Source organism: Pelodiscus sinensis, chromosome 2 (assembly GCF_049634645.1).
Source record: "Pelodiscus sinensis isolate JC-2024 chromosome 2, ASM4963464v1, whole genome shotgun sequence".
NCBI lineage: Eukaryota > Metazoa > Chordata > Testudines > Trionychidae > Pelodiscus > Pelodiscus sinensis.
The window spans coordinates 164718624-164744765 of NC_134712.1; the positions used below are offsets into that span (position 1 = coordinate 164718624).

At 39.1% G+C, this 26142-nt stretch overlaps 1 protein-coding gene and 1 long non-coding RNA gene across 4 annotated transcripts in view; one reads left to right on the forward strand and one right to left on the reverse strand.

Annotated features, from left to right (window-relative positions):
- The first annotated feature begins 6975 nt into the window (after window positions 1-6975).
- LOC142827262 (uncharacterized) lies at window positions 6976-11495 on the forward strand. Its single transcript, XR_012901870.1, has 3 exons — window positions 6976-7861; window positions 11046-11131; window positions 11357-11495. It is a non-coding gene; the product is annotated as an uncharacterized LOC142827262 (long non-coding RNA).
- The window catches only part of HECW1 (HECT, C2 and WW domain containing E3 ubiquitin protein ligase 1), a 346449-nt gene continuing 328791 nt past the window's right edge, over window positions 8485-26142 (reverse strand). For all 3 annotated transcript variants that reach the window (XM_075921722.1, XM_006124096.4, XM_014574083.3), the window contains 3 exons: window positions 25233-25347; window positions 22144-22342; window positions 8485-11664 (listed from right to left, as the gene is read on the reverse strand). In XM_075921722.1, the coding sequence (XP_075777837.1) occupies window positions 11553-11664; window positions 22144-22342; window positions 25233-25347 (426 nt within the window). In that variant the 3' untranslated portion in view covers window positions 8485-11552. The remainder of the gene's footprint in view (window positions 11665-22143; window positions 22343-25232; window positions 25348-26142) is intronic.

The following is a 26142-nucleotide window of genomic DNA, read 5'->3' on the forward strand; positions in this document are numbered from 1 at the left end:
TTGCTATGGCCAGGCTATTCCATAATTATTCATTATGAGTTTCTTGGACTTTCTTGTGAAGCTTTTTGGCGACTAAATATTGTAGGACACTGGACTAGAGGGACTACTAGCCTCACATGGAAAGGGGATTTATATGCTTCTAAATACATTCTAACTTGAGAAGGCAGTCCCAGTTCACTGTCAAGTTCTTTGGAGACTGGAGTTCTCTTCTGGAGGGAAGAATAGTTGTCTAGTGCGTAAGAAATGGAGTACAACTGGGTGAAGTTAAAGGAATGGACATTTTTATCCTATCTAACAAACCCTAAGTTCTATAGTTTTGCTTTAGGTACATTTTGAAGAAAAACCTTCTGTGACACTGCTATTTAAAATAGATACTGCTAAAGCATTTCTCTCTGTTAAATGACAGACACACCCTTTGCAATGCCAGCCAATCAGGGTTGCCAACCATCAATATATTTACCGACAGTCAGTAAAAAATTATCTGAAATTGGATATGTCCATAAAGTCCATAAAAAAGTAGATGTCCATAAATTTCTTAAAAGTGCAATAAAATTTCAAAAAACAGCAATTATTCTATAGCAATTAAATTTCCTCTGTGCTGCTTCAGCCATTTTACTGAAGAGCAGTGGAAATTGGACGTTTTAGTTGTTTATTTAGCTCAATGGTTGAGGTGACGTAATGTGATCCACATTATGTTATCATCTATGGTTAACAGTGTCAGTGTTCGGATGTGCGATCACAAAATGGAAAACTTCCAGGTCCATGACTAACTAAATTAAAGTGAGTTAAATAGCACATTGTTCTTGTGATGTATGAATGACAACGATTACTTTTCACTTTTGGCCATTTATGTCGTCTTAATATAGTATAAAAATATGTCCATAAAAACATTTGTCTGTCTGTACATTTTTCGCATTTTGTCCGTACATTTAATTTCTGTGGGTTGGCAACCCTGCTGCCAATATCCAGGGCCTGTAGCCAAAAAGATTAATGAGATAATAGCCCCACATATAGGAAAGGATTCTAAACCACCCAGTCATTGATCAATGATAATTGAAGGGTGAGTGAGCAGACTGATGACTGAGTAGTTTTGGAAATAGAGAGTCAGAGATACAAAATGAATATTTTTAAAATGATTTTCCATTATTTTATAATTTTTGGAATTTAACAGAATGCAAAGCTTTGTTAGAGACTGACAGTTTCAGTGCACATCTTGCAAAGAATTCTGACTAAATGGTAATTGGGACAGATTCCTATTATTAAACAATAAAAACTAGGAGTTAACTTAGCTAGGAAGTTGTTAAGGTTGAAAGTGCACATTAGGGTGTTAACTAACATCAAGACAGTGTGGTGTTATTTCCCCAGGATACTTTTATCTCAAAAACACAAATGTTTATAAATGAATGGTTAATTCTTGTCATGTGTTCCCTTTTTATTTATTCTCACCAGAGATAGGTTACAGTTTCCTAGAAAACCATGTCCTGGACGGACTATTTAAGTTCCTGAAGATCTCAAATCAACCCCTTCAATTGCACCCGAAAGCTAATAGGTAGCCAGTGTTGCCTAGGAAAGAATCAGTGTACTATGTTCATTTCACCTAATTTCTGGAGACAAGAGGCTGCATTCTACTCCAGAATATGAAAGCATCCTCCCTTGAATGGTAGTGCTAAAGAGTGAACATTACAACACATATGGCCAAGGTGGGCTGCATACAGCAGACAGTGTCCACATTGCTCGTTTTCTAAAGAGTATTGAATTGTATATTCCTCCCTGCCTTCCTTGTCCAGGTGCCTGAGCCAACATGTCTGTTGCCAGCAGGATCTAGTTTGAGTCATGTTGACATACTTTGTTCACTCTTGATTCAGCAAGTAGAAGAGTTGAATATGTCTGTACCATATTCTTTGATATTCAGATCACTAATATTTATACTTTATTCCCAAATATCTGATGTTATTACATTATATATTGTATTTTAGGGCAATAAATACCCACAAAACTATTTAGTCAACTGGGTTTAATTCATATGCCACCATTGTTTTTTATCAGTATCAGCATATCTGTTATTTATATTTTGTCTTTCATCCTGAAAGATCTCAAATACATTATAGAATTAAACAGTTGCATACTACACACAATTATCAATTCATCAGTCATTTAAATGCAACCATATGTGGAGTGAAAAAACAACCCAAAACAGCAATTGCCTAGTAGTTCACAGAACACCACAAAACAAGGAAGTGAATATATGTGTTTTCTAAATGGAACTGGAAGGAAAATGTAGGTAAACAAATACAGCTACCTCATTTGGTACCTGCCAAGAGGAGTGGGGTCCATAATAGCTCTCTCACAAATCCAGTGGACTCTTTAAGGACTTTTGTTCTATATACTGTAGTATAATACATAAGTTCATTTTTTTCCTGTATATTACTGTTTTACACAGGTAGTCACAGATGTTACAATACATGCACACAGACAGACAAATAGATTGTTTTTTCCAGTTTGGATAAACAGCCTCAAAAAACTTAAATTTGTTTCATGAAGTTTTATCATCCATCCTAATAAGTAAATTCCCACCGTTCTTTACTTTATCTCTTTCTCCTCCATACAGTAGGAAAGGCCCAAAGAAGGCTGATTGAAATTCAGTGTTTTAAAGTAACAGAAAGATAGATTTGAGGCATCATTATACAAGGGAATGTATGGTATCAGAGGGGTATGTATAGTATCAGAAGAGAATGTATAGTGGCACTGTACATTTAGCATATAAGGAAAATTCATGCTTGTGCAGAGGGCCAGTATAAAGCCTATACACCACTTCAGTTTCACTTAAATATTAATAAAAGGGACTTATAGTGTAGCATAAGCCTTGTGCTGTCCATCTTCAGAGGAGCAAATTTTAGCCTTAGTGACCATAATTCCGTCCATTTAGAAGCTAGCCAATTGATATATATATATATATATATATTGACCACAGTTACTGCACAGTGAGAAAGTATGTGTATGATTCCTCTCTCTCTTTTTGGCTGTGTTGGTATTCAGCCACATACAATTTAGAGGAAAGCTCTTGTTATGCTTAATTACATTCAAATAGCACGACAAACATTCATTTCTGCTGAAATCATTTGTGCCTTAGTCAACATTTTTTCCTTTCAGCGTTGGATGTTCTAGGAATTAATTCTTTTTTTATGAGCTGCACTTGGCCTGCAAGCTATACAGAATGAGGTGAAGTGGAGGATAATGCCTCTTAGGCTTTGTTTAGGAGAATGTCCTTTTTTATTTATGTCTGCATGCACTGAAGTGAAAGTTTATTTTCAGTTGTGCCCTTAAGAAGTGATCAAGCAATGTTGTATAAGAACATAGTATTTGCCTGAGATCTTTCCAGGCCTTTCAGTCTGGTACCTTAATTCTTCAGAGGAGAGTATCCTCCTCTTCCCAACATTGAATATAATTGAACTGTGTTTGAAAAAAAAATCTTTCTTTAACCAATATGGTGATCAGTTAACTCAGCATGATATTCAAATGTTAATACAATTTTTTTCTTTAATCTAGTGATAGCACTGTATGTAACACCAGGTCTTCTGCAACTGTAAATTTTACAGTCTGGCTACTTGCTATATGAAGAAATGTTTCCTTTAATTTATTCTAAATTAACATACAGTACTGTCATTTTCCTAATCTGAGGTGTATCAGCCATGTACTCCTGAATTCATCTTGTCACCATGTAAGGCCTCACTTTTCAAGGAACTGAGTCCCAAATCTCCCACTGAATTCAGGTGGAGCTGGAGGTGCTCATCACCTCTGAAAATCAGCTCCACAAATTTTTTAGTTGAAATTAATCTGATTCAGTCTGAGGACATCAGACAAGCTAGTTTTCTTATCAGCTACAACTGCAGTCTTCTTCAGTCTTCACATCCACTTTGCTGTTTAAACAAAAATTCACATAGCAGCACAAGGCATATGTTTTCACCATTTCTGCAAGTTTCCCAAGGGTATGTCTACACTACCCCGCTAGTTCGAACTAGCGGGGTAATGTAGGCATACCTCACTTGCAAATGAAGCCCGGGATTTGAATTTCCCGGGCTTCATTTGCATAAGCCGGCCGGCGCCATTTTTAAATGCCGGCTTGTTCGAACCCCGTGCCGCGTGTAGTCGCGCGGCACGGGGTTCGAACAAGCCGGCATTTAAAAATGGCACCGGCCGGCTTATGCAAATGAAGCCCGGGAAATTCAAATCCCGGGCTTCATTTGCAAGTGCGGTATGCCTACATTACCACCCTAGTTCGAACTAGGGTGGTAGTGTAGACATACCCTAAGTTATTATTTGATCTGACTGGATGCTTTTATTTAAACTGCCACTCATTTGGCACAATGTTTGAACTGACTCATTTGTGGAACAGGTAGGTGACTAAGATCTCTGTAGAAAGATTTACGAACATTCTTTCCTGGGACTCTTCCAATATGTGGAAATGGATTGCTATTTTGCAGCAGTTATAACTCAGAATCTGTGTGCTGCAGGTAAATACAACAAAAATTGTTTTAATCGTTTGCACTAAATATCTGTTATTAAAGATCTGAGCATGGTTGAATAGGACCACATATAAAAGTAAGTATAGTATTTTAATTCAGAGGAAACACGTGGACTATTCCCTTAGGGTACGTCTACACTTCCTCCCTTGTTCGAAATAATGAGGAGTAATGTTAGTTTGAACCAGGGGGTTCGAACAAGAGCACACTTCCTGGTTTGAATCAGCTGGTGAGCGGAATAGCGTGCAGGCGAGATTATGCTAATGAAGCATGGGATATTTAAATTCCCGCTTCATTAGCAATTTCGGTCATCTACATTTGCATCCCTAGTTTGAACTAAGGTGCAAGTGTAGACATACCTTTATAGTATAAGACTGGGTGGAAAAATTATTTCAGTCTAAAATGCATTCCATGTAATTTTATTTTTTTAAACCTCAAAAGCATGTTTCTTTGAATTTATAGTCATCTCAGTGGTTTTCAACCTGTTCCATGGGCTTGCTTCAAGAATGCTGACAGCAGGCCCCTGCCAGTTTGTTTACCTAAAGGGTCTGTAGCCATGGAGCCTCATAGCTCTCATTTACTCCGATTCACTATGGAACAGACCCATTAGGTAAACAAACTGGCATGGGCCAGCTAGCGACTTTCCTAAAGTGGGCCTGAGGAATAATTAGAGAACCACTGATCTAATTCAATTTCCAAAATATAATAAAATCTTATTCTTCATATTCTGCATCTCACAAAGTGGGTTCCATCTCACAAAAGATTATGCCCAAATAAATTTGTTAGTCTTTAAAGTGCCACAGTACTCTTCATTGTTTTTGCTTGAACAGATTAAAATGGCTGTCCTCTGAAACTTATTCTTCATTGCCTAAGTTGATGGCTGAAGGACTTAGCAAGGAAATTCTCTTCCCATGTATAATATAACTGCATTTGGGAATGAAATAAGGGTATCAGATTCCTCTTCAACATCAGATACAGATCACAACCAGAAGCTGGATGCTGGATTCAATAGAGTGGTGGTCTGATCAAGTAAAGTAAATCCTGTGGCTCAAGAGGTGACTTGATTTCATCATCAATTATGAGGCTTATTTTCAGAGAGAAAGCAGATTGATTAGAAAAGCTGTGTTTTTCCAGGCTTGTCTTTGGCAATGTTCTAGAAATACAAAAACACTAATAAGTAACAGAGTTGTGAAAAAAAATACTAATATCAAATCACAACTTATATTCAAAATCTCACAGAACATTCCAATACTCCATTCCTGAAAAACTGTTATCCAAGTATGATAGTTTTACAAAACGTGCTCTTTAGATAATTTATACTGATTTAGCTAAAGATTGGTGGTGAATTGGTGAAGAATCACATAGAGCTAGCTATATAAAATACAGTAGTCATGTATACTTAGGAGAGAGACATATACAAGGATATGCAGTTTGTCATCATATTTCTCAGCATACTTTCTAACAAATAAAACAAACATTTGTACTAGCAGGTTGGGATCAGGCTTGCAATATGGGGCCCTATCTGCATACACTCCAGCACACATGTCTAAGGACACTGAAGCTGAAGCTAACCTTCCCTCTCCTCCCCATTATTTTTGTAGTTACTCTTTTTGGTTCTGTGTATGTGGGAATCTGAGGACAGGTCTACACTTCTGCAGTAAGTTGACCTAAGGTACACAACTCCAGCTATGTGAATAACATAGTTGGAATCAACTTACCTTTAGGTCAAATCTACACCATGCAGGGTCAACAGGAGACACTATTCCATCCACTTATTTTACTGTTCTCATCAGGGATAGAGTACAAAGATTGACTGGATTGTGATATGCAGTCGATTTGACAGCTCTTCACTAGATCCACTAAATTGACTGCTGGTGCTTCAGTCTCCACTCTGTTGATCCTGGTTGTAGTGTAGATGTAGCCTGAGATAAGACACAAGCCTTGAGAGACTGTGCAATGCAGACATATGTCCAGTGCCAATGATGGTGCATACAAACACAGCTCCTCACATCAATGGAGCTCCAGCAGGTATGAATTTACCCCATTATAATAACATTCATCTTGCACAAAAGAAAATATTTTTAATAAATAGTACACACGATGCCATAACAAAGTGATTTTATTGACATTCCTGTATAGTGATATGATTGAATAGAAAGCGCAGCCTGAGTATCATGTGACATTTTTCTGTCAATATAAGCAAAATCAGTCCAATAATGAGGACTTTTACTGCCATTGACTTGTATGAAGTCTTTAACAAAACAATAATAGACATTTCCTTTAGATAAATTGGAAGCTGCAGGGAATTTGGCTAATGGTACAATATTTACTATACCTAGTACTTACTAGCTACAAGCATCTGTCTACTTGAACAAAGGGACTACATTACTCACTAGAGAAAAAGTAACAATCCAATTTTTTGGACATTGTGATAGCTGGAAAACCTATCCCAGATTTGTAGTATATTGCAGTCATTTTTAATAATAAACTCTGAGGTACAGCAAGAATGATAATAAAGTAAGCACCACATTTGTTGTAGAAAGGTTTGTCGGTCTGCATGTGACTGAAAGTGTTTAATCTTCACTGGGAAGCCCTGTTCATATGTTGCTTTGAAAACCAAGTGGACATTCATGATTTCAACATAAATTCATCAAAGAATTCTAAAGCCAAAGTCATCTTGCTGGAACCCCATGCACATCAGCAGGATTAACGCCAGAGATGAATTTAACGTACCAGTTTATGTCTACTATTCAAGTATATATTCACATATGAAAATAATTAAAACATTTTTTTGTTCAAAGGTCTTAACTGACTCTTTCAAATTATGTTCTTTTCTCTACTCCCTACCCAACCTGGTGTGATGATTTCAATCTCCAACTGTTTCCAACTGGGCTATGTCAAACAGTTGTTATGATGAAACCTGAAAAAACCAAAACCGTCTAGGTTTCAGATTAGGTTTCAGATTCACAATTCGACCACAGTTCATTGAAATTTCATATGCAATTGAGCAAACTGGGGAACAAATATATTTTCTCATCATAACTTTATAAAACTTGTGGTTTCTATGTAAAACTAAATGTAGCCTGTCCTATTTGCTTTCAGTTTTGTGATGCCCTTGGACCCCAGTCGCTAGAAGGCAGTCACCTGGGGTGCACACCTGCATGGGCCTGAATAAAAGGCTTGTGTGAACCACTGCAAACTGAAACTACTGAATTAGTAATGATCAGATTTAGTACCTTCAAACAGTGAAATGCAGCTGTACTCCTGCTGGCTCAAAAGCTGGCTAACTTACTCATATGAGCAATTCTGCTGAAGTCAATAGGACTACCTGAGAGCAGCTGGTAAGCAAGTTTTGGACTATATTTCTTCATGCTTTTACCGCTAACAACTCAGCAGAGTTTTAGAAAAACAACAAAAACAAAATAACATTCTGAGACCCAATCAGTTAGTTATTGTTTTTCACTCTTTCCAAGACTGTCTTTACAACACAGTTTTTGTATTGTTTTCTTCTTAAAGCCTAGAATCTGTCTATCAATACTGATATCTTGTCTATCTTAATGTCAGAACACAATGTTTTAAGAAGGGAATTAGGATGAAGGAAATTGAATGTGTTATGATTGTTCTGTACATCTTTAATATGCTTCACAACAGTCTTCCTGTCGAAAACCCTCTATTTCTTCCCGAGAAAGGGCTGAGAATAAATGAGTCTCATGAATAATCAAAATGATTATGATGCATATGCAGACCTACGAGAGAGCAGAATTCTCTCATATAAAGATAAGTAATGGAATTTGAATTGAAGAACATGGGAAAACAGTTCCTCTTGTGTGTGTCTGTGTGTGTTTTTAAAGATCAATAAATGGAAAAGATAGAATGAATAAGTGTTCCTGTTGTGAGATGTTAACTATGCAAACCATCATAAAAATGATATTCCAAAGACATGAATATGTGAAATTTACTTGAGTAGGACTTTATCAAGAGATGGGAATTAAAAGGATAGCATCAGCTGAAGATTCTGAAGGGAAAAAAGGGAAAGTATAGTGTTTTCTTTTCCACAGTTTCAATGTTTTGGTGACAAATCTAGCAAGAGCATCTGTAAAAGGGTTACGAGGACATGCAGAAAGAGAGTCATTTGATTTCCCTCACTATTATTTTTGATGCATGAATATGCAGAGTATTTCCATTTTGATTCCATCAGAATCATCTGAGAAAACAGCTTTTTTATTTTAATATTTCCATGCTGTGCACTTCCTGGAGTTTTTTTTGTCAGAGATTGTGATACTTGTAGAAAAAAAAGAGATGATCATGCCATATATTTTCTTAATCTGCAATACCAAGTTGCTTGACATGATAACTGCCAAGTATGAGGATGCCAACAACCTATTCTAACCTTAGCATATGGCCCATATCAAACCTGATCTGAAGAAAAACTTCAGAAGCAGTTTCTTGTTTCAGTCTGAAGTTATACGCTGTCTGTGCAAATACAAATATCTTTCATTATGATACAAAAAATAGTTTTTTTAATAAAATACAGCTTTGAAATATTTAAAAAATTCTAACTATACAGTTATCTAAAGACTGCAATTTTACCCTCCCGCTTTATATTAGTGAGACAGCTCTTGATGTACAGTTTTCTTTGGTGAACCTTGGACCAACTAGCTGGATATCTGTCTTTGATTGTTTTCCTGTATCAGTGTTAAACAGAACATATGCCATTTTGTAATGATTCTATCAGGGATAAAACAGGAATCTTGGCCTTTGGGACCCAAACTATGAGATGCTCCCTTTGAATAGGGTCGAGGTTGCTGAGGACACTGCAGCATGAGAGTCAGAGCTTTTGTGAAAATCCTGGAATAACGCACTCTCACATAATTCATCCTGATGGTACAGATGCATAAAGAAACAGGTTACATAATTATTCTCAAAACTAACATCCACAGTATATGACTATGTAATGAAGAGCTCTTTGGGACAGGCACTGTGTTTTTACACAAGTGTACAGGGCCCAACACAAAACATCCTGATCTATAGTTGGGTCCTCAGTGACTATCATCAAATAACTAACTAACTAACTAACTAACTAACTAACTAACTAACATTAAATGAAACACCCAATAAAATACTATTAAGTGGCCATCAAATATTAGTGAAGTAGAATTAATGGAGCACTTAAAAATTAATATGTTGATTACACCAAAATATAGTATTTCTGCTTCGAAGCACATTACCTGTCACTCTTAAGATAAGTACAGCACTAACTTGCAACTAAAGAAGAAAATCATTCAAAATGATTAGAAAACACATTAATGTATTAATAGTAAATATGATAGTCAGTAAAAACTCATGGAAAGGCTGGGCCTGACTATATTCTTTGAAGGGTAGATTTATAAGAACAGAATGTGTTGACGGTTGAATTAGTCTATGAACTTGACAGTTTTCTGAAGCATAACAACACAATGAGTATAGTAACAGAGGCACAGATGGGTGTGGTATCTGACTGCCATCTATTTCATTTGAGCTATTGCTCATATCAATTATCCTCTGTATTTCACTTATGTTTGGTTATGTGTATTCTTTTACACTAGAGTACTTAGAAATAAAGCACTACTTCCTATTTTCCCAGTTAAGACAAACACTTTCAATCCACAGTTAGTTTTGGAAAATGAGGTCAGCAAAGGTTAAATGTAGGAGCCAACCAGTGTTGTGGGCTTGATTATAATGGCCTCAGCAATACCCATAACAAAAAAGCATGCAACTGGGTGCCTTGCCTTTTCTGGCTTTGGATCTGGAAGGTGAAGGACGCAAAATTAAAGAATTTGATGCCTCAACTAGGTACCAGAAAAGAGCTGGACCTTTAATTCAGTGGTACCCAATGAGGCATGCAGATTTCACTCCAAGAATTGCTACAAATCTCACTGCAGCTTCAGATTTAGTAGAACTTTGCCTGTGCACAACCAGTTCTGAGATTCTGGAGGTTTGCATTTGACAATAAAGGAAAGGGAAAAACAAAACAAACAAAAAAAACCAACCCTCCCCAATAACAACCAGAAGTTAACCCTGCCTGACAAGAAATAAATGGCTTCTGATATAGGGAATGGGATTGTCTATACTTCTCATTTGTAAGGGAGTGTTTTAAACACCAGTTAACAAAGAATCAGTAAACAGAACCCAAAGATATTAACAAGAGTAGAACATTTCTTAGTCCCCTTTTCTTTGTCATGTACAATATTTAGGCAAAGGATCCTTGTCCTTTTTGCTACATGAGACATCCTTCTTGAATGTGCACAAATTTGTGCTTCTTGTGTGGTAAACATTACAATAGAGAGGCCTTTCCCAATATGTCTGAAGTGAAAGTTCTTTCCAGTACTGGCAAGTTACTATCCATAGCAATCGCTAAAATACTTTGCATTGCATTACAGGTTTTTTTTTAATGTCTTATTCGCACCATATGTCTGGGCTGGTTCCAGCTGATGTGGTTGATGTGGATCTTGAGTCCATATATAAAAATTTCAGTTTTGTTCATAGGTATCTCTATGATGGACGATATGTACAGTAAAAACACAGATGGATGAAATAAATGCTTGACCACCTCCCAGGACTGAATACAACTGGTAAGAAGAAAGATGAACTGTGGATTTGTTTAGAAGACACAGGCATATAGAAGCTTGGAATGGTTGACGAGGTTATTTATTTTTTAATCAATGTAGGTGGAAGTAAACATTTATCAACATTTGGTCAAGTGTAACATAACTTGCATTCATATTTTCATTATTATTAATGGAGGTATGTGGAGATATACAGAAACCTTGAGACAATTGTTTTTCTATTGCATACAGGCTAGCAGTCCATTGGAAACTGAGGATGAAAGCATGAAGGTTAGTTCTTAGAGGGAGGCAGATCTTCATGCACAGCTTTTGTCAATCCTGATTTTTGTTTTTCAAAAATAAAAACATGGAAAACCAAGATCATACGACGGTGGGGAAAGAAAGTGACATCTTCATCCAGGAAAATACCAGAAATACCTGAATTCCCTCACTCAAGTCCAAAGGTGCTAGTTTCTTCAACAGCTGTCAACAGCTTTTCATACAGCATAGAATAAGATGGGTAGGGCGGGAGATCCAAGCGGTTGAAACATGTGTGCGCCCTGTAAAGGGAAAAATGCGGTGTTGTAACTTTTATTTACTTTTAACAAATATATTAATGAGAAAATGCTTGTTTATTCTGTTGGAAGTTCACTTTATGTCCTCTAGATGATTATAAATCTTTCATAAAATAAAATCCAGAAGATATTTTAAAAATATACAAGCATACATTTAAAATACATTTATACATAGATACTTTCTATTTATGCTTAGTTTGACTATATGGCAAGCTAAATATGGCAATGAGGGTGAATCTGCTGCATCAGTGTGGGGCTCACTAAACAATTAAAGCCTCAGACTTCACACAGAGTAAGATTCTCCAGGGCCATGTAGGTTCTTTTGTGCTATTCCAGAAATGCAGAGCAGTTATACATCCAGAATAAGTGGCTGGTTAAGCTCTGCACTTCAGAACAGATATCAAGTTGGAATGTATTGGCAAATTTGGCTCTATGAGTGAAGTAATAAGACAGGGCTGACAACTGTAGGTTCAGAGGGAAAACAGGAAACACTACAAAAGCAACTGTGTTGGATGCCTGAAAGACGAAGGTCTCTAGAAAGCAGAACGCTATTTCTATAACTCACTTGTTATAAACGTGGGTTTTAAATGTTACCTGTTATTTATATTACTATAAGGCAGGGATGAGCAAAATCAGGCCTGGGGTCTGGATCTGGCCTGCCAAGCATTTTTCCCCAGCCCACCCAGCTGATTAGCAGAGCAAGCATACTTACAGCCAGCAGCATGTATTCAGCTGCTCCTCCCCCACCTAGCTCCATCCTGCAGTGGAGCTGCTCTCACGTGTTTCCTGCTAGCTGTGCAAAGCAGGGTAAGAGAGTGAAGTCAGGGTGTGCCCCGACTCTGTACCCCATCTCTTCAGAGCAGGGATCGGGGAAAGGGAGACACACAGCAGAGTTGCTCCAGTCTGAAGCATGGATGGTAAACGACTCAGAGGAGTGCCTGTCTTAAGAGGCAGTACACTGCTTTTGGGATTTCAGTGCTTGTGTGCTCTCTCTCTCACTCACACATACTCTTCCTCTCATACCCTATTTCTGCAGAATGGGGAAGGAGGGGAGACAACAGAACAGGACAGCTTTTCCTGTCTTAAAGAGACAGAGTATGGCTTCTCTTAGAAATGTACTCAGCAGCAGACAGCACACACACACACACTCTGTGTCACTGTCAACCACTCCCAGTTTGTGCCACACTGTGGCTCTGACACACAGTCACTGTCACACACACGCTGCCACACACGCTCTACCATCTCTGTGGTACACACACTCAATCTCTGTCTCTCACACAGAGTGTCTCTCTTTCACACTCCCACTCTCTCTCTCTGTAGCTCCCAGCCACACTCCTTTTGTGTGAGGTCCTGCCCCTTCGGAGTGAGGGGACCGTGACCATGTACCAAAATTCATGAAGGGCCCCCTCTGTGAAAATTATACCCCCCCCCCGCCATAGTCAGGGATGATGACTGAGTGATTACAGTCCATCTACATGAGGAATGAATATTTAATAACAGGCACTATTGTCTAGCAGAAACAGGTATAACAAGATCAAAGCATCTGGAAATGGAAGCTCAACAAATTCAAACTGGAAATAAGGTGTACATTTTTAACTGTGACAGTAATTAACCACTGGAATAATTTAACAAGTGTTGTGTGGAGTCTCCATCACTTGTAATTTTAAAATCAAGATTAGATGTTTTTCTAAAAGATCTGCTCTAGGTATATTTTGGGGGAGTCCTCTGACTGATGCTATACAGCAGATCAGAATCTATGTATTGCGCTAAGATGTCCCTCTTACAAACAATTTCTCATCAAAGCTAGTTGATACATTTTGAATTTTTTCAACAAAATAGGGAACTCATTTCCCATGAAAAAATGTCCCCATTTTTCACTCAACTCTTGTTTTAAGCCATACCTGAGTCAGGGGAAAGGTTTCCATTTGTATTCTGGCTTTGCTAAATCTTTTACGAGTTCCTTTTCTTTCAGTGACCCTTGTGATCAAAAATCTTCAAGATTTAAAACACATTTTTTGGGGGGAGTAGGAAGAGGCCCCAAGTACAATCCTAAATTACTAATAATTGTTTAAGTCAGTTCACCATAAAAACACAATTTGGCTTTTAGTTTTGAAAACACACCGACCTTTCTGAATATCCCCAATATGCTAATTAGTAATCCAGCACAATGTGCTTAATTTATCTCTGTAGGAAGTGCACAGATATGTTTCCTTTCCTCCCAAGCTCTAGGCATGTTGATGGGTGTTATTCACGTATGTTATTTCATATCCACACGAGGTCAGATCCTCCACTCTGTAAAATGGCAGAGCTGCACTGAAGCCAATGGAACTATGGTGATTTATGAGAATCTGCATCCTGGCATGTTTAGAATGTATTACTTTATTTTACTTCCAGATCCCAGATCTCATTTTTAATGCATGTTATTTTCTATGAACTGAAGCAGAAGAGCCCTTCCTAAAGCAGACACTCTCTTAACCTCTTCTGTTCATTTGTTAGGCCATTCAAGAAAAACAGGCTGAAGGCAAATTAGTTAGCGTGAGACTCACGGAACTGAAAGGGGAGATTTATCAAGCACCCATGGTGAATCATTAAAAGCAATCAGGCAATTGAAATAGCAAGAGGCATAGGCTCCATTGCACTGCAGCATTTCAGCTAGGAGAGCTTTTACTAGTTTTGCTGAATAAAAAATTGTAAGCTGCCCATTCTCTGACAGAGCATGCAATAAATGCAATTTCCTTTGGAAATGAACTGGGAACATAAAGGAGTTAGAGAAATAAATGAGCCTTGCTAAAGTCCTTGTTATAATACATCTCACAAGATAATGCATCATCGAGTCTTTTTGCTTCTCACTCGTGTGAATCACGTGGTTTCTGCTTAAGAAATGATTAGCCTTCCACCTTATTTGTGTTTTTCAGCCATTCCCACTAAGCCTTATCAATGCATGTTAACCCTCTTCAGGAGCTAGAGGATGGCTGAGTTCCTTTGATCCTTTCAGTAACTGGACTCTGCTGAGACTAGCAGCTAAAGTGCTGATCAGTGCTACCTACCACACTGTTTATTGTGATGTGGACATCTGTCCACTGGGAACTGGACTGAGATAATCAAACGCATTTTTGAGGAGGGAGAAAAATTGTTCTCCTTGGCCTCTGAGTATAGGACAAGAAGAAATGGGCTTAAACTGCACCAAGGGAAGTTTAGGCTGGACATTAGGAAAAGCTTCCTAACTATCAGGGTAATTAAACTCTGGAATAAGTTGCCTAGGGAGGTTGTGAAATCTCCATCTCTGGAGATATTTAAGAGCAGGTTAGATAGACGTCTATCAGGGATGGTGCAAACAGTACAGGGATGGTGTAGGCAGGGTACTGGACTCAATGACCTCTCGAGGTCTCTTCCAGTTCTAGTGTTCTTTGATTTCTCATAGGCCAGTGAACAAGCTTCTGATGTTAATAATTTTCAGTCACTTCATTTGGGCCAGATTCAGAGCAAAGACCTACTAATTTTGCTATTACCAGTTTTCTGAAATAAAATACTTCAAAACTGAAGTCCAAAACTCACAACTGACTTTGAGTGGCATACATAAAGCATTTGGAGCGCGAAGAATCTTGTGTTATTCCTTCACTATTTGAACAGAGGGCAAAAACAACATACTGCTCGTCTTCAGAGCCATACTAGTGGTACTATGTTGGACATACGAGCAAAGATCGGATTATAGGTTGGTACAAGACAAAGGCTTATGTAGATGAGGACTGCAGGTAAACAGCAGGGTATAAGAGGTTATTATAGGGTCATGTGATGGGGAGGAAAAGAAGGGAAGGAAACCTCAAAATGTCTGGAGATGTTTGGACATTTATCCAAACTAAACATTTGTGTCCTCTAACCGAAAAACGTCTGTTATAGAAAAAAGATCCTCAAACAATCCAATAAAAAAGACAAACTAAATAACTCTCAGGACAACTACTATGCAAGTTAGATTTGTACTTCTATGCCTTTGTTGTGAAAAATACAATACGTTGCCAAAAGGCAAAATTTGGGGTCAAATTCTGTTCTGTTTCATTAATGTAAAGTGAAGTCTATGGAGTCAGCTCAGTTTTATACCAGTAATTAAAGACAAACATTTTCTGTGTGCCTTCTACGGTGTCCTAAATGGCCCAGCTATCATTTCCTGTTCTTTGGTGCAAGGGCCAAAGTCTGGGGACAAGCTGGATGTGTTGGTCCCAGAGTGTCAAGTGTCTGCTTATATTATGGAGTGGCAAGTTCTGATTTTGGTTTAGGGTGGGGATGGACAGGAGGAAGATAAACCTTTCCTGTTCCTTCTCAGTATAGCTGAGAAGGCATTAGTTTTTGCCTCTTGCAGCTAAAAGTTGAAACCGCTTCCTTTTCCAGTTGAACCACAAGGCACTCAAGTCAGCACTTTGGTTGTTTATATTATGTGCTATGGGATTCCTAGAGGCAGGGACATTTTCTGTAATGTCACAGCCCCTTAATTTTGTGTACAATCCTGCATGGCGCTGAATACCTCTTAAGGTGTGCAGAGAAGGCTCTACTGTCACTGATTTCACTGTACTCAGATCATGGCAAGAGAGGCTCAGCATTTTGCAGTATTCGGCCCTTTGTGTATATTGGAGTGGAAATGCTTCATGAGCAAGGGAAGAGACAATTACATTTTGAGAAAAAACATTCTTCTTTCAGTTAAGCCCTTAGCTAGCTAGCACTGTTAGCCTGTTGACATTTATGAGAGCATGTTTAGCCAGTATGTTAACTCAAACTCAAAAAAACAGAGTATTTAGGCTTTTATGAAACTGACCCCTACACTTTTAAAAGAAAACACAAGATAAAGTAATCTAAACCAATTTTGTCTTGAAGGAAGAAAAACTGTCAATTGATGGTTTAAAACTTCTTTCTTCTTTTCAGTATGTAGTTATAACTCCTGGCAGTCTGTAGGGGTCCGAATCTCTGAATCTAGTGTCTCCTCTCCTACTTCTCTTCTTTTAAGTGTCCTCTCTAAAAGTTATATGTAAGCTTTTAAGCTCTTGGCATTCTTCTTCTTTTGCCACTTCCCTTAATCCTTATAAGGCCGTGCAGCAAATGCACACACAACCCTCCACTGTCTAGTAAGAGATCTAACCTGTCAGCTGCAATTAGGCTTGCTTTCTGACATAACTGTGAGAGGCAAACAGAAATGGGCCACTTGTTTCTCTCACTTTATTTATTCTTTGTGTGTGTGGGAGGGGAGGGGGGAAGGAAAGGGAAGGGGAAGGGAAAGGTACTAAATCCCAGCCACAATCTTCAAATCTCTTAGGGTATGTCTACACTACCCCGCTAGTTCGAACTAGCGGGGTAATGTATGCATACCGCACTTGCTAATGAAGCCCGGGATTTGAATTTCCCGGGCTTCATTAGCATAAGCGGGGAGCCGCCATTTTTAAATCCCCGCTGCTTCGAACCCCGTGCAGCGCGGCTACACGGGGCTCGAACTAGGTAGTTCGGACTAGGTGCCTATTCCGAACTACCGTTACTACTCGTGAAACGAGGTGTACCGGTAGTTCGGAATAGGCACCCTAGTCCGAACTACCTAGTTCGAGCCCCGTGTAGCCGCGCTGCACGGGGTTCGAAGCAGCGAGGATTTAAAAATGGCGGCTCCCCGCTTATGCTAATGAAGCCCGGGAAATTCAAATCCCGGGCTTCATTAGCAAGTGCGGTATGCATACATTACCCTGCTAGTTCGAACTAGCGGGGTAGTGTAGACATACCCTTAGATCTTCCATACAAATATCCAGTTTTGTTCCTCTTTTGAAGGAAACATTCAATAGCTCCTCTTTGGAATTTTTTGCTTAAAAAGTGACATGAAGATTTAAGGTTACTTTCTTCAACAAAAATGGTTTATGCTTCTTTTATGGGAGGGTCTGTTTTCCAATGGCCACTTATATCTGAATCCATCTGTGCCTTGGATATTTGTCTGTCCTAGTAACATTTTATTGTCAGCATGAAATTTTGCCAAACATACACATAATGAGAATATAAAGCATAATAATATAGGAACTATTCTTTGAATAGAATTATATTATATCCCATAATCATTGCTGTTAGACTGAAATGTAATAGGGAAAATAGGGGGGAGAAAGGGACTCAAGAAAGAAAGAGAGTGGAGGAGTAGGAGAAAAACAAAGGATTTTTTTAAAAATAACAAAACAAGTGAAATGAACAAATACATGTATAGGAAAGGGGGAAATGATGGGTTCATAGCTTGTTATTTGAACACCAAAGGCTTCTTAAATGTTTTATGGCTGTTTTAGATATTATGATTATAGGTGCCTAATAAATATCTTAAGACCTACAGGGATGATTTATGAATATCAAATATTTACTGAGAATCAGCTTATTCTAATTGCAGACAATATGCATGTACTTATAAATTACTTCGTAGAACTAAAGACACTCTCAAGGAAAAGTCAGCTAAATCTCTGTTTTGACAGACAAAGCAAAATTTCTGATTTTGTCACGTGCAAAGTATTTGCAATTCTTATTGAAATCACCCGGCCAAACTCTGAGGTCCTTATTTGATTCTTACTTTGGCAGAATTCTCTTTCAGTCCAATGACTGTTTTGCCTTACTGTGAAAGAGAAACAGAGTAAGGATTTCAGGGTGTGCCCCAACTGGAGGTGTGGATGTTTGGCACTTCTCAGGATCAAGCTCTTAGCAGGCAGTTGTAGCAGAAAGCTCTTCCCTCTCTTTGAGTATGTCTATACTGCGTGGCTATTTCAGGATACCAGAAGTATCCTGAAATAGCTAACCCACGTCTTAACAAGCCGCCTGTTATTTTGAAATATTTTTTGAAATAACAAGCGTGCTACTTTGGCATCCCTGTAACCCTCGTTCCACGAGAGTTAAAGGATGTCCTGAAATAGTGCATTATTTCAAAATTTGGTGCTGTGTAGATGCGCCAAATTTCAAAATAAGCTATTTCCAAATAGAATCAAAATAAGATACACAATTTGTGCTATGCAAATTGTGTATCATTTCGAATTTAGGGTGCTTGTAGATGCTCCCTTTGTGCATACATTTCAGGTGAAATTATGTTTCTTGAGTTTTAAACAACTATATAGTTTGATATTAGAAGTTAATTTTTGCTATTCATTGAAGTATGGTGGGGGAATTAAGGTCAAATTCTTGTGAGACCGAGGAGGGAATTGGCCGAGGGCCAAAAATCTGCATAACACAGGATAAGAGCTTCCCCTGTTTCAACAAGACTATAGATGGCAAGTAGTTTTCTCAGATCTTCATCCAGCTATTAACCCGAACAGCAGAACGATTCTTCCTCATGGGGAACTGTTACTGAAAACGAAGCACTGGAAATCAATGTATAACTGCTGCATTTCAAAGGGAAGTCTTCCATATTAAACAGGGAGAGTAAATCTGAGGCTGAAGAACAGAAACCAATGTAAATAATATTAAGTGCTTGGACTCTGTTACCTAGTTTATGGTATCTCATTTGATTCGCTACAGCAGTCTGGAGGAAAAACAAACCATAGTTTTACATTGGCAAAGTCTTGTAGGAGTTAGGCATACTCTGATGGGATACTGTTGCAGAGTCACGTTCTTGTGGTCTGGGAGTAGAGAATGACTCTGATTTGTTTTCTGCTTTGGCTGCCTTTATTCTAATGTATACTAGGGATGTAAAATCCCAGTTAATCAGTAAATCAGTTAAACGCTCATAGAAACACAGAGCTGGAAGAGACCTCAGGAGGTCATCAAGTCCAGCCCCCTGCCCAAGGCAGGTCCAATGCCAACTAAATCAACCCAGCCAGGGCTTTGTCAAGGTTAGGTTGACCTAATATTTAACTGGTTAACCAACTAAGCAGGAGCCAAGGTGGGGACTGCTTTAAGCCCGGCTGGAACAATCCCCAGCTTGTGGGGCTCTTGTCCCCAGTCCTGTACTGCAGCTGGGTGCTGCTTCCCAGCCCTGCACTGGGAATGGGGCTGCCACTGGCTCCCAGCTCCTAGTCCCTGCTGGAGCAGCCCTGCCTGTGGGGTCCCCAGACTCCGCACGGACAGAGGCAGCTCCAGAGAAGCACTGTGAGGTTGGAGCTGCCCCCTACTGTGGTACGCAGAGAGCTGCTCCAGCCCCCACCGGTTATTGTTTAAATGGAACTGGTAACCATTACCCATTTAGGTTAACCGGTTAACCTTCCACATCTCTAATATGTACCCAAGCTACATACATGTAGACTAGAATAAAATAATGTCCCTTTTCCCATGCAGAATGGAAATAATCCACGTTGGGTCTGATATTCCTTATGCCAGTGTTTTGCACCAGTGTTACTTTGCTGACTTCAGTGGATTTATCCCTGATTCACACCAGCATAAGTGAGATTAACATAAAGCTGCTGGAGTCCAAATCTCCTAAACCATTCTGAAGTCCTGACTACTGTTGACAGGGGAGTTGACAGCCTCCACGGATCCCTGAGCAAGGGAGCCCCCTTTCATGCTCCCAGAAAGGGGCAAGGCCTTGGGTAAAAGGGGCAGGGTGGGGCAGCCATACCTCTGTGCTGCCCAGAGTGTATCACTGGCACTACCCCCAGCCTTCAGAGCCGTCCTGGCAGTGATTTAATGGGCTTGGGGCTGCTGTTGCTGTAGTAGCAGTAGTGGTGGCTGGGAGCCCTGGGCCCCTTTGAATTTCCGGGACCCGAGACAAGTGCCCCATTTGCCTCCACCATCCCCATCAGTGAGCCTGATTTTGTTGATATGTCTATATTTGGAACTGGAAGCTGTAATTCCTAGCTTGAGGGTACATAGCCAAACTAGCTCTAATTGAGTACTGCGCTAAAACAGAAGTGTTGCTATGATGATGTGAGAGGCTAGGCACCCTGAATACAATCCTGTCCACGATGCTAGGCTGTGTCTATACTTAAAATTGCTAGAGAGGCACAGCTGCAGTGCTGCAGCTTTGCTTCCTTAGCAGGTTCTCCCTGCAGTTATGGGAGAGGTTTTCCCATAGCTGTAATTAATCCACCTCCCCAACAGGCAACAGGTAGGTTGATGGAAGAATTTTTCTATCAGCTTAGCACTGCCTGCACTAGCAGTCAGATCTGAGTAACCATGTCTTCTGGAGGAGAGGGAGGATTTTTCACATCGCTGAGAGAAATAGCTAAGTTGATGTAAGTTTTCAGCATAGATCATCCCTTTGGTATATACTTAAGCCCCCTCCTGTTGCTGCAGCCACACTTTTTTCCAGAAAGCCATACTGTGAGTGCTCCATATTAAAGATAGTACTATGGCAAGTATCATTGCATCTCAGAAATTCACATCACATGATTTTGCTGAGAATGCTGCCTATTTGTGGCAAGTCCTGGGCATTACCACATGTGTGTTCACTGATAAACAAAACAGGTGCAATTACACACTGCATCACTAAAGAATAAGGCCAATATGTAAGGGAGAGTCACACATTTAAAACAGCTATCAGGAGAAGGAAGAAGAAATCAAAGAAGAAGCCCTGAGTTCTTGCAAAATATTTAGAACTTTTCTTGATACTTTGTAAAACGTGAAAATATTCAGACCAGAACTAACAATTAAATCTCAGCAACCCCACATGCATCTCTGTGCCAGGCCCAGATGAAGATGCAAACTGGAGGTTTATGTAACCTTATGTAGATTTCTATGGCACAAGAAATAGTCATAACTTCTGGGGGACTGGAGCCTCAGAATCTTATTAAGTTCATGAAAGAGCTCAAGACAAACTTACGATCCTAAATCCATATTTGAACACCTAACTGACCTAATCTGATTAGTTCAAGGACAGATGGAAAGGGTCATTATTTTCCCCATGCGTAAGAAAATAGTGGAAGGGGAATAAGTGAGTTGTTTGAGGGAGGAGAATTTAGTGAGTTAGTTTAAATTGATGCACATCGTCTGCATTTTTAAACTATGTCCTGAGTGCTTAACGGATAAGGTCATATGCCTCTCTGAACAAATACATAATTAGGCATCTAAATAAAAACTTCAAGTAAATGTATACTTAGGAGTTTAATTTTCAGTGTCTAGGTTTTGGCATTTTGGACCAGGTCTCTCATATATTTCTGACTGCTATGTGCACTCAACAACAACCCTACACTTATTAAATAATAAAGATAATTCATGATAAACAAAGTAGGATTCCTGCACCATCAGACATGGTTGCTTTACTTTTCTGGATCACAGAGCTCAGAAAGTTCTAGATGGTTCTACAGCTCTCACCTGGAGAGAAGGCTTCTTCAAGGGAGAGCAAGTCCGTCAGTGGACAAACTTAAGGCAGAAATCAGCCTTCACTGAGTGCAATTGGGGGTTCAATGCTGTGTCATGATGATCTGAGACTTGTCTGTTGTTGCTTTTGTATACACCGTAACTAATTGCCAGAAACACTGAAATGAAGTGTTGTGTTTCATCTTCCCCACAGCATTTAAGATTTTATTCATAATACAGACATACCTAGGAAGAGATGTTATTTTCCCCCATTTTTCTATACAGAAACGCCGTAACCCATTGCTCCCTCGAAGGGCTGCAAAACCCTCATATGGTACACTAGATGTTCCAGTGACAAACTGCAGTAACCGTAGTCTCTGTTCATTGTTAAATCTCTCCACTGCTGCCCAGAACCACCGTATGACAATATGCCCATCATGGTAACCTGAGAGAGACAGAGAGAGAGAGAGAGAGAGAGAGAGAGAGAGAGATTAGGAACATACAAATTAAGTGAGAACTGGATTTGATGATGTACTGTTTTAATACATTTCCACAAAAAGAAATGTGAGCTTATAGCTTTTTCTTGCTACAATACCTCAGGCAAAGGACTGATCTAATGATTGATGAACTATGTCTCAGTCTTCTTGTCTTCTCAGTTCTGGATAACTTAATATAGATAACTCATTTGAAATGACAAAATTCCATTTACAGGAAAGCTCACATTTATAACTCATATGCAGCTCTTTCCCAAAACATTTTAGCAAATACTGTGGCTATCCATATTAAATAGAAATGACAAATGTTGATATGCTGTATGGCTCTGACAGCTTTATAGAAAAGTTACATTTCTGATTCTCAGATACAACCAAGGCTGTAAAACTGGATAAATTATTACATCTTCAGCAGATAACAATCAGTGGTATTTTTAAACAATGTAATATGACTGGTAAAGAAATTAAATAAATGATCCAAATAGGGAAGTGTGAATAGGAAGGCTCCCTGCTTCCTAGGTCTGAATCACTTTAAGGATTAACCCTCACATGCCAAAATTCAGCACCGTCATGTAATTAGGATATGTTTGCACAAAGTATGTCTTGTGAGATATCATTTTAAAAGTCTAGATCTGCTAGACATTAATACGTGTTATCTTTGTATGTGATGTTATGAAGTTTGGCTATGTATGTGTTACTGAAACAAGTTATGAGGTTGAAACACCCACAAACAAGCTCTCAGGTACAACAGCAAAAAGGCCAAACACTGTTATTGGCTTATTGAGGAAATGCACCCAAGCACAAGGATTACCCCAGGAACTGTATACAACAGAAACCTCTCAGCTATAGCACTATACAATGGAAACTGCTTGACCCTAGTCACAGTAAAGAGCTTTTCAGCAAGTAGAAAGAAGATGTAAAAGGGGAACAATGATATCATGGGGACATTTCATTCGCCCTACAACAACACACCTGGAAACACCTGAGGAGCAAGTACTGAACTGTGAGTAGTGAGGGTCCCAGGCTCAAAGGATTTTTAGACTGTGTATGAAAACCTGGAAAAGCCAAAGCAACTTGTGCCTTAAGAATCTGCCAATCTGTTTGGGTGAGAATTTGCTAATGTATATCCTATCTAGTATTCTAGGCTGAGTCTGTGTGTTTTGTTTATATACTAAGGTAATCTTCTTTGATCTGTTTGCTCTTACTTAATAATCACTTAAAATCTGTCTTTTGTAGTTAATAAACTTATCTCTTGTTTATACAATAATCCAGGTGGTGCAATTCACAGCAAGAAAGGTTGGGCAGGGAGGTGAGGGGGGAATGAGACTTGTGCCTATCTCCCTCCATATTAAGGAAGGGGATGAATGTCATGTGCTTGGGCTACACAAATCTCTGCAAAGCACATGCCAATATAATTCTGGGTTTACACTCCAGAGAGTATAGGAGAGGGCTGGGTAATTCCCTGAGCTGATTGGAGATTCTGTGTTATTATACAGCTGCATGTTTCCCTATCTGTGTTTGCTCAAAAGGGGCTTGAGAGCCTGTGACAGCTGCACAGTGTAATGGAAATCCAGGGTATGTCTACACTGCACAGGGGTTTTTCCAACAGTGGTAAACTTCTTTCTTTCTTTCTTTCTTTCTTTTTTGAGAAAGCTTTTTCAGCAAAAGGTGTGTGTGGACATGGAAGAGAATGTTTTTTCAAAAGAAGAAGCCTCCAGGAAAAAGCACAGGTGCCCTGGTGGCCACTCCATCCACAGTAATCACAATTGAAATGCAAGATAGTGTCCAATCAATGTGGACACTATCTTTTGAAAAAGCATGTTGCTTTTTCGTTGCACTTTTGCTGTGTAGACACTCTCTTTTGAAAAAAGTTTTTCCGGAAGATCTCTTCTGGAAAAGCTTCTTCCGAAAGAAGCTTGCAGTCTAGATGTAGCCCCAGTCTGGTAGGGCAGGAGTGCTCCGTGGGACCCCAGCACATCTGGTGGCACCCATCATAGGGTCCAAACCCATCATAGGGTCATACCCACTTAAGGGCCAGTAACAGTCCATTTTTGGATTGCACCGATCTCCAACATCTGTAAGGGAATGGCTGTTGCAAGCTCTTCCCTGGAAGACTTTCTACCATAAGAGCTCTGGGCTTAAGATCATGCTAGTGAAAGCTGGAATGAACCTATGTTCAATCTGGTTTAATAATCATATTTATATAACCACCTGAGATAACACTGTATGTAGAAGAGTTAAACATGGAAACAATTATAGAGGACCTTGTTTATGGCTAGTGGCTCAGTGCTTAAGCAACAAACAGGTAAGAAGAGTTGGTGGGCAGCCAGCATCCAAAATTTGTGTCTTGTATTTATTGGCGGGGCGGAACATGTCGACTCCACTGAGTTTTCTTTTCTTTTTCAGAGCTGGGAGACTGAGGGGAGACAACCCATTTGCTCATTACTCATCACTACCTGCATACACTATGTTCATTGTTTAAAGCAAAGTAAGCCCAACTAGTAAGACCAGGGAGATTAGTGCTGATATTGAATGAAGGGGAGAAACATTTTGACTTGGGAAATTTAACTGCGCTTTGTTGTAATGTAACTAGAAACAGAATTTGGCTCTATTGAAGTTAAGGGAATTTTGACATTGTCTCGATAAGGCCAGGATTTTACCCATATTCTTCAATATAAATAAAGTATAGACTAAATTCAGCAATCTCTACTCAGCCAAAATTCCACTCTAATGCATCGGCAAAGTGTTTTTTATCCATGAAACCCTATGCCCAAATCAATCTGATAATCTTTAAGGTGCCATAGGACTCCTCATTGTTTTTTTAAGTAGCAATAGATAACTTACCTCCACGATATTCTGTGTTGTTACGCCAGTCATTGAGGTCTATTTCTGCTGTACCTGCAATCACCAACTCTAGCTCTCTGGCATCAAAAATGGAGACAAGCCTGGAGTCTACAACCTGAAACACAAACCATTCTTGAGCCCACTCTGCACTGGAGGCATCGCAGAGGCAGTGTCTCAGAAAAACCCTAGTCACGCCTCTGATGATAAGCTACTACTCTGGCTAGGCATGCATGTCATCTTTTAGCTCATAAGTTAAATTCCAATAGCCTGCTGATAAACCCATTGCTTTTCTTTTGTGAGTCTGCTGAGCATTTTAACTGTAAACAATGTTAACCTATGAGGAGTTATGATCAGAATAGAGTAGCAGAAGGAAAAGGTAATAGTTTGTGCAGAGGACTGCTTCCTACTGCAGTTCTTCTGGAAAGTGATATTGATGGTCAACTGCATATCAGATTTGCAAAATGTCAGGTATATTTTTCTATATTACTTTTAGGGTTGTATGTATCAGAATTTACAAGATAGCAGCTTTTGTACATCACACGTGGTTAAATTCAGGTTTATGTTCTTCATGATGTTAAAAAAAAACCCTTCTTAGTTGTACAGTATTCACATGAAAATGGAATATAGATACAAATATACCGCTTTTCTGTCTTTGGCAGTTCTTGCATGGTTGAGCACTTTCATGAATTCTGCCACAGTACAACCCTGGGAGCCAGATCTTCAGCTGATGTAAACTGGCATAGCTTCTATGACTTCAATGTTTGGAATCCAGCATTTTTTATAATAGGGATTAGCTACAGGTAATAGCACAGAATGCTAGATGTCAAATCACACTGTGATGAGTTCCTTATGGGTACTGAATATCTTACTATCTCTGGAGAGTTCTTCTTCTTATCTGTGTGTGTTCATT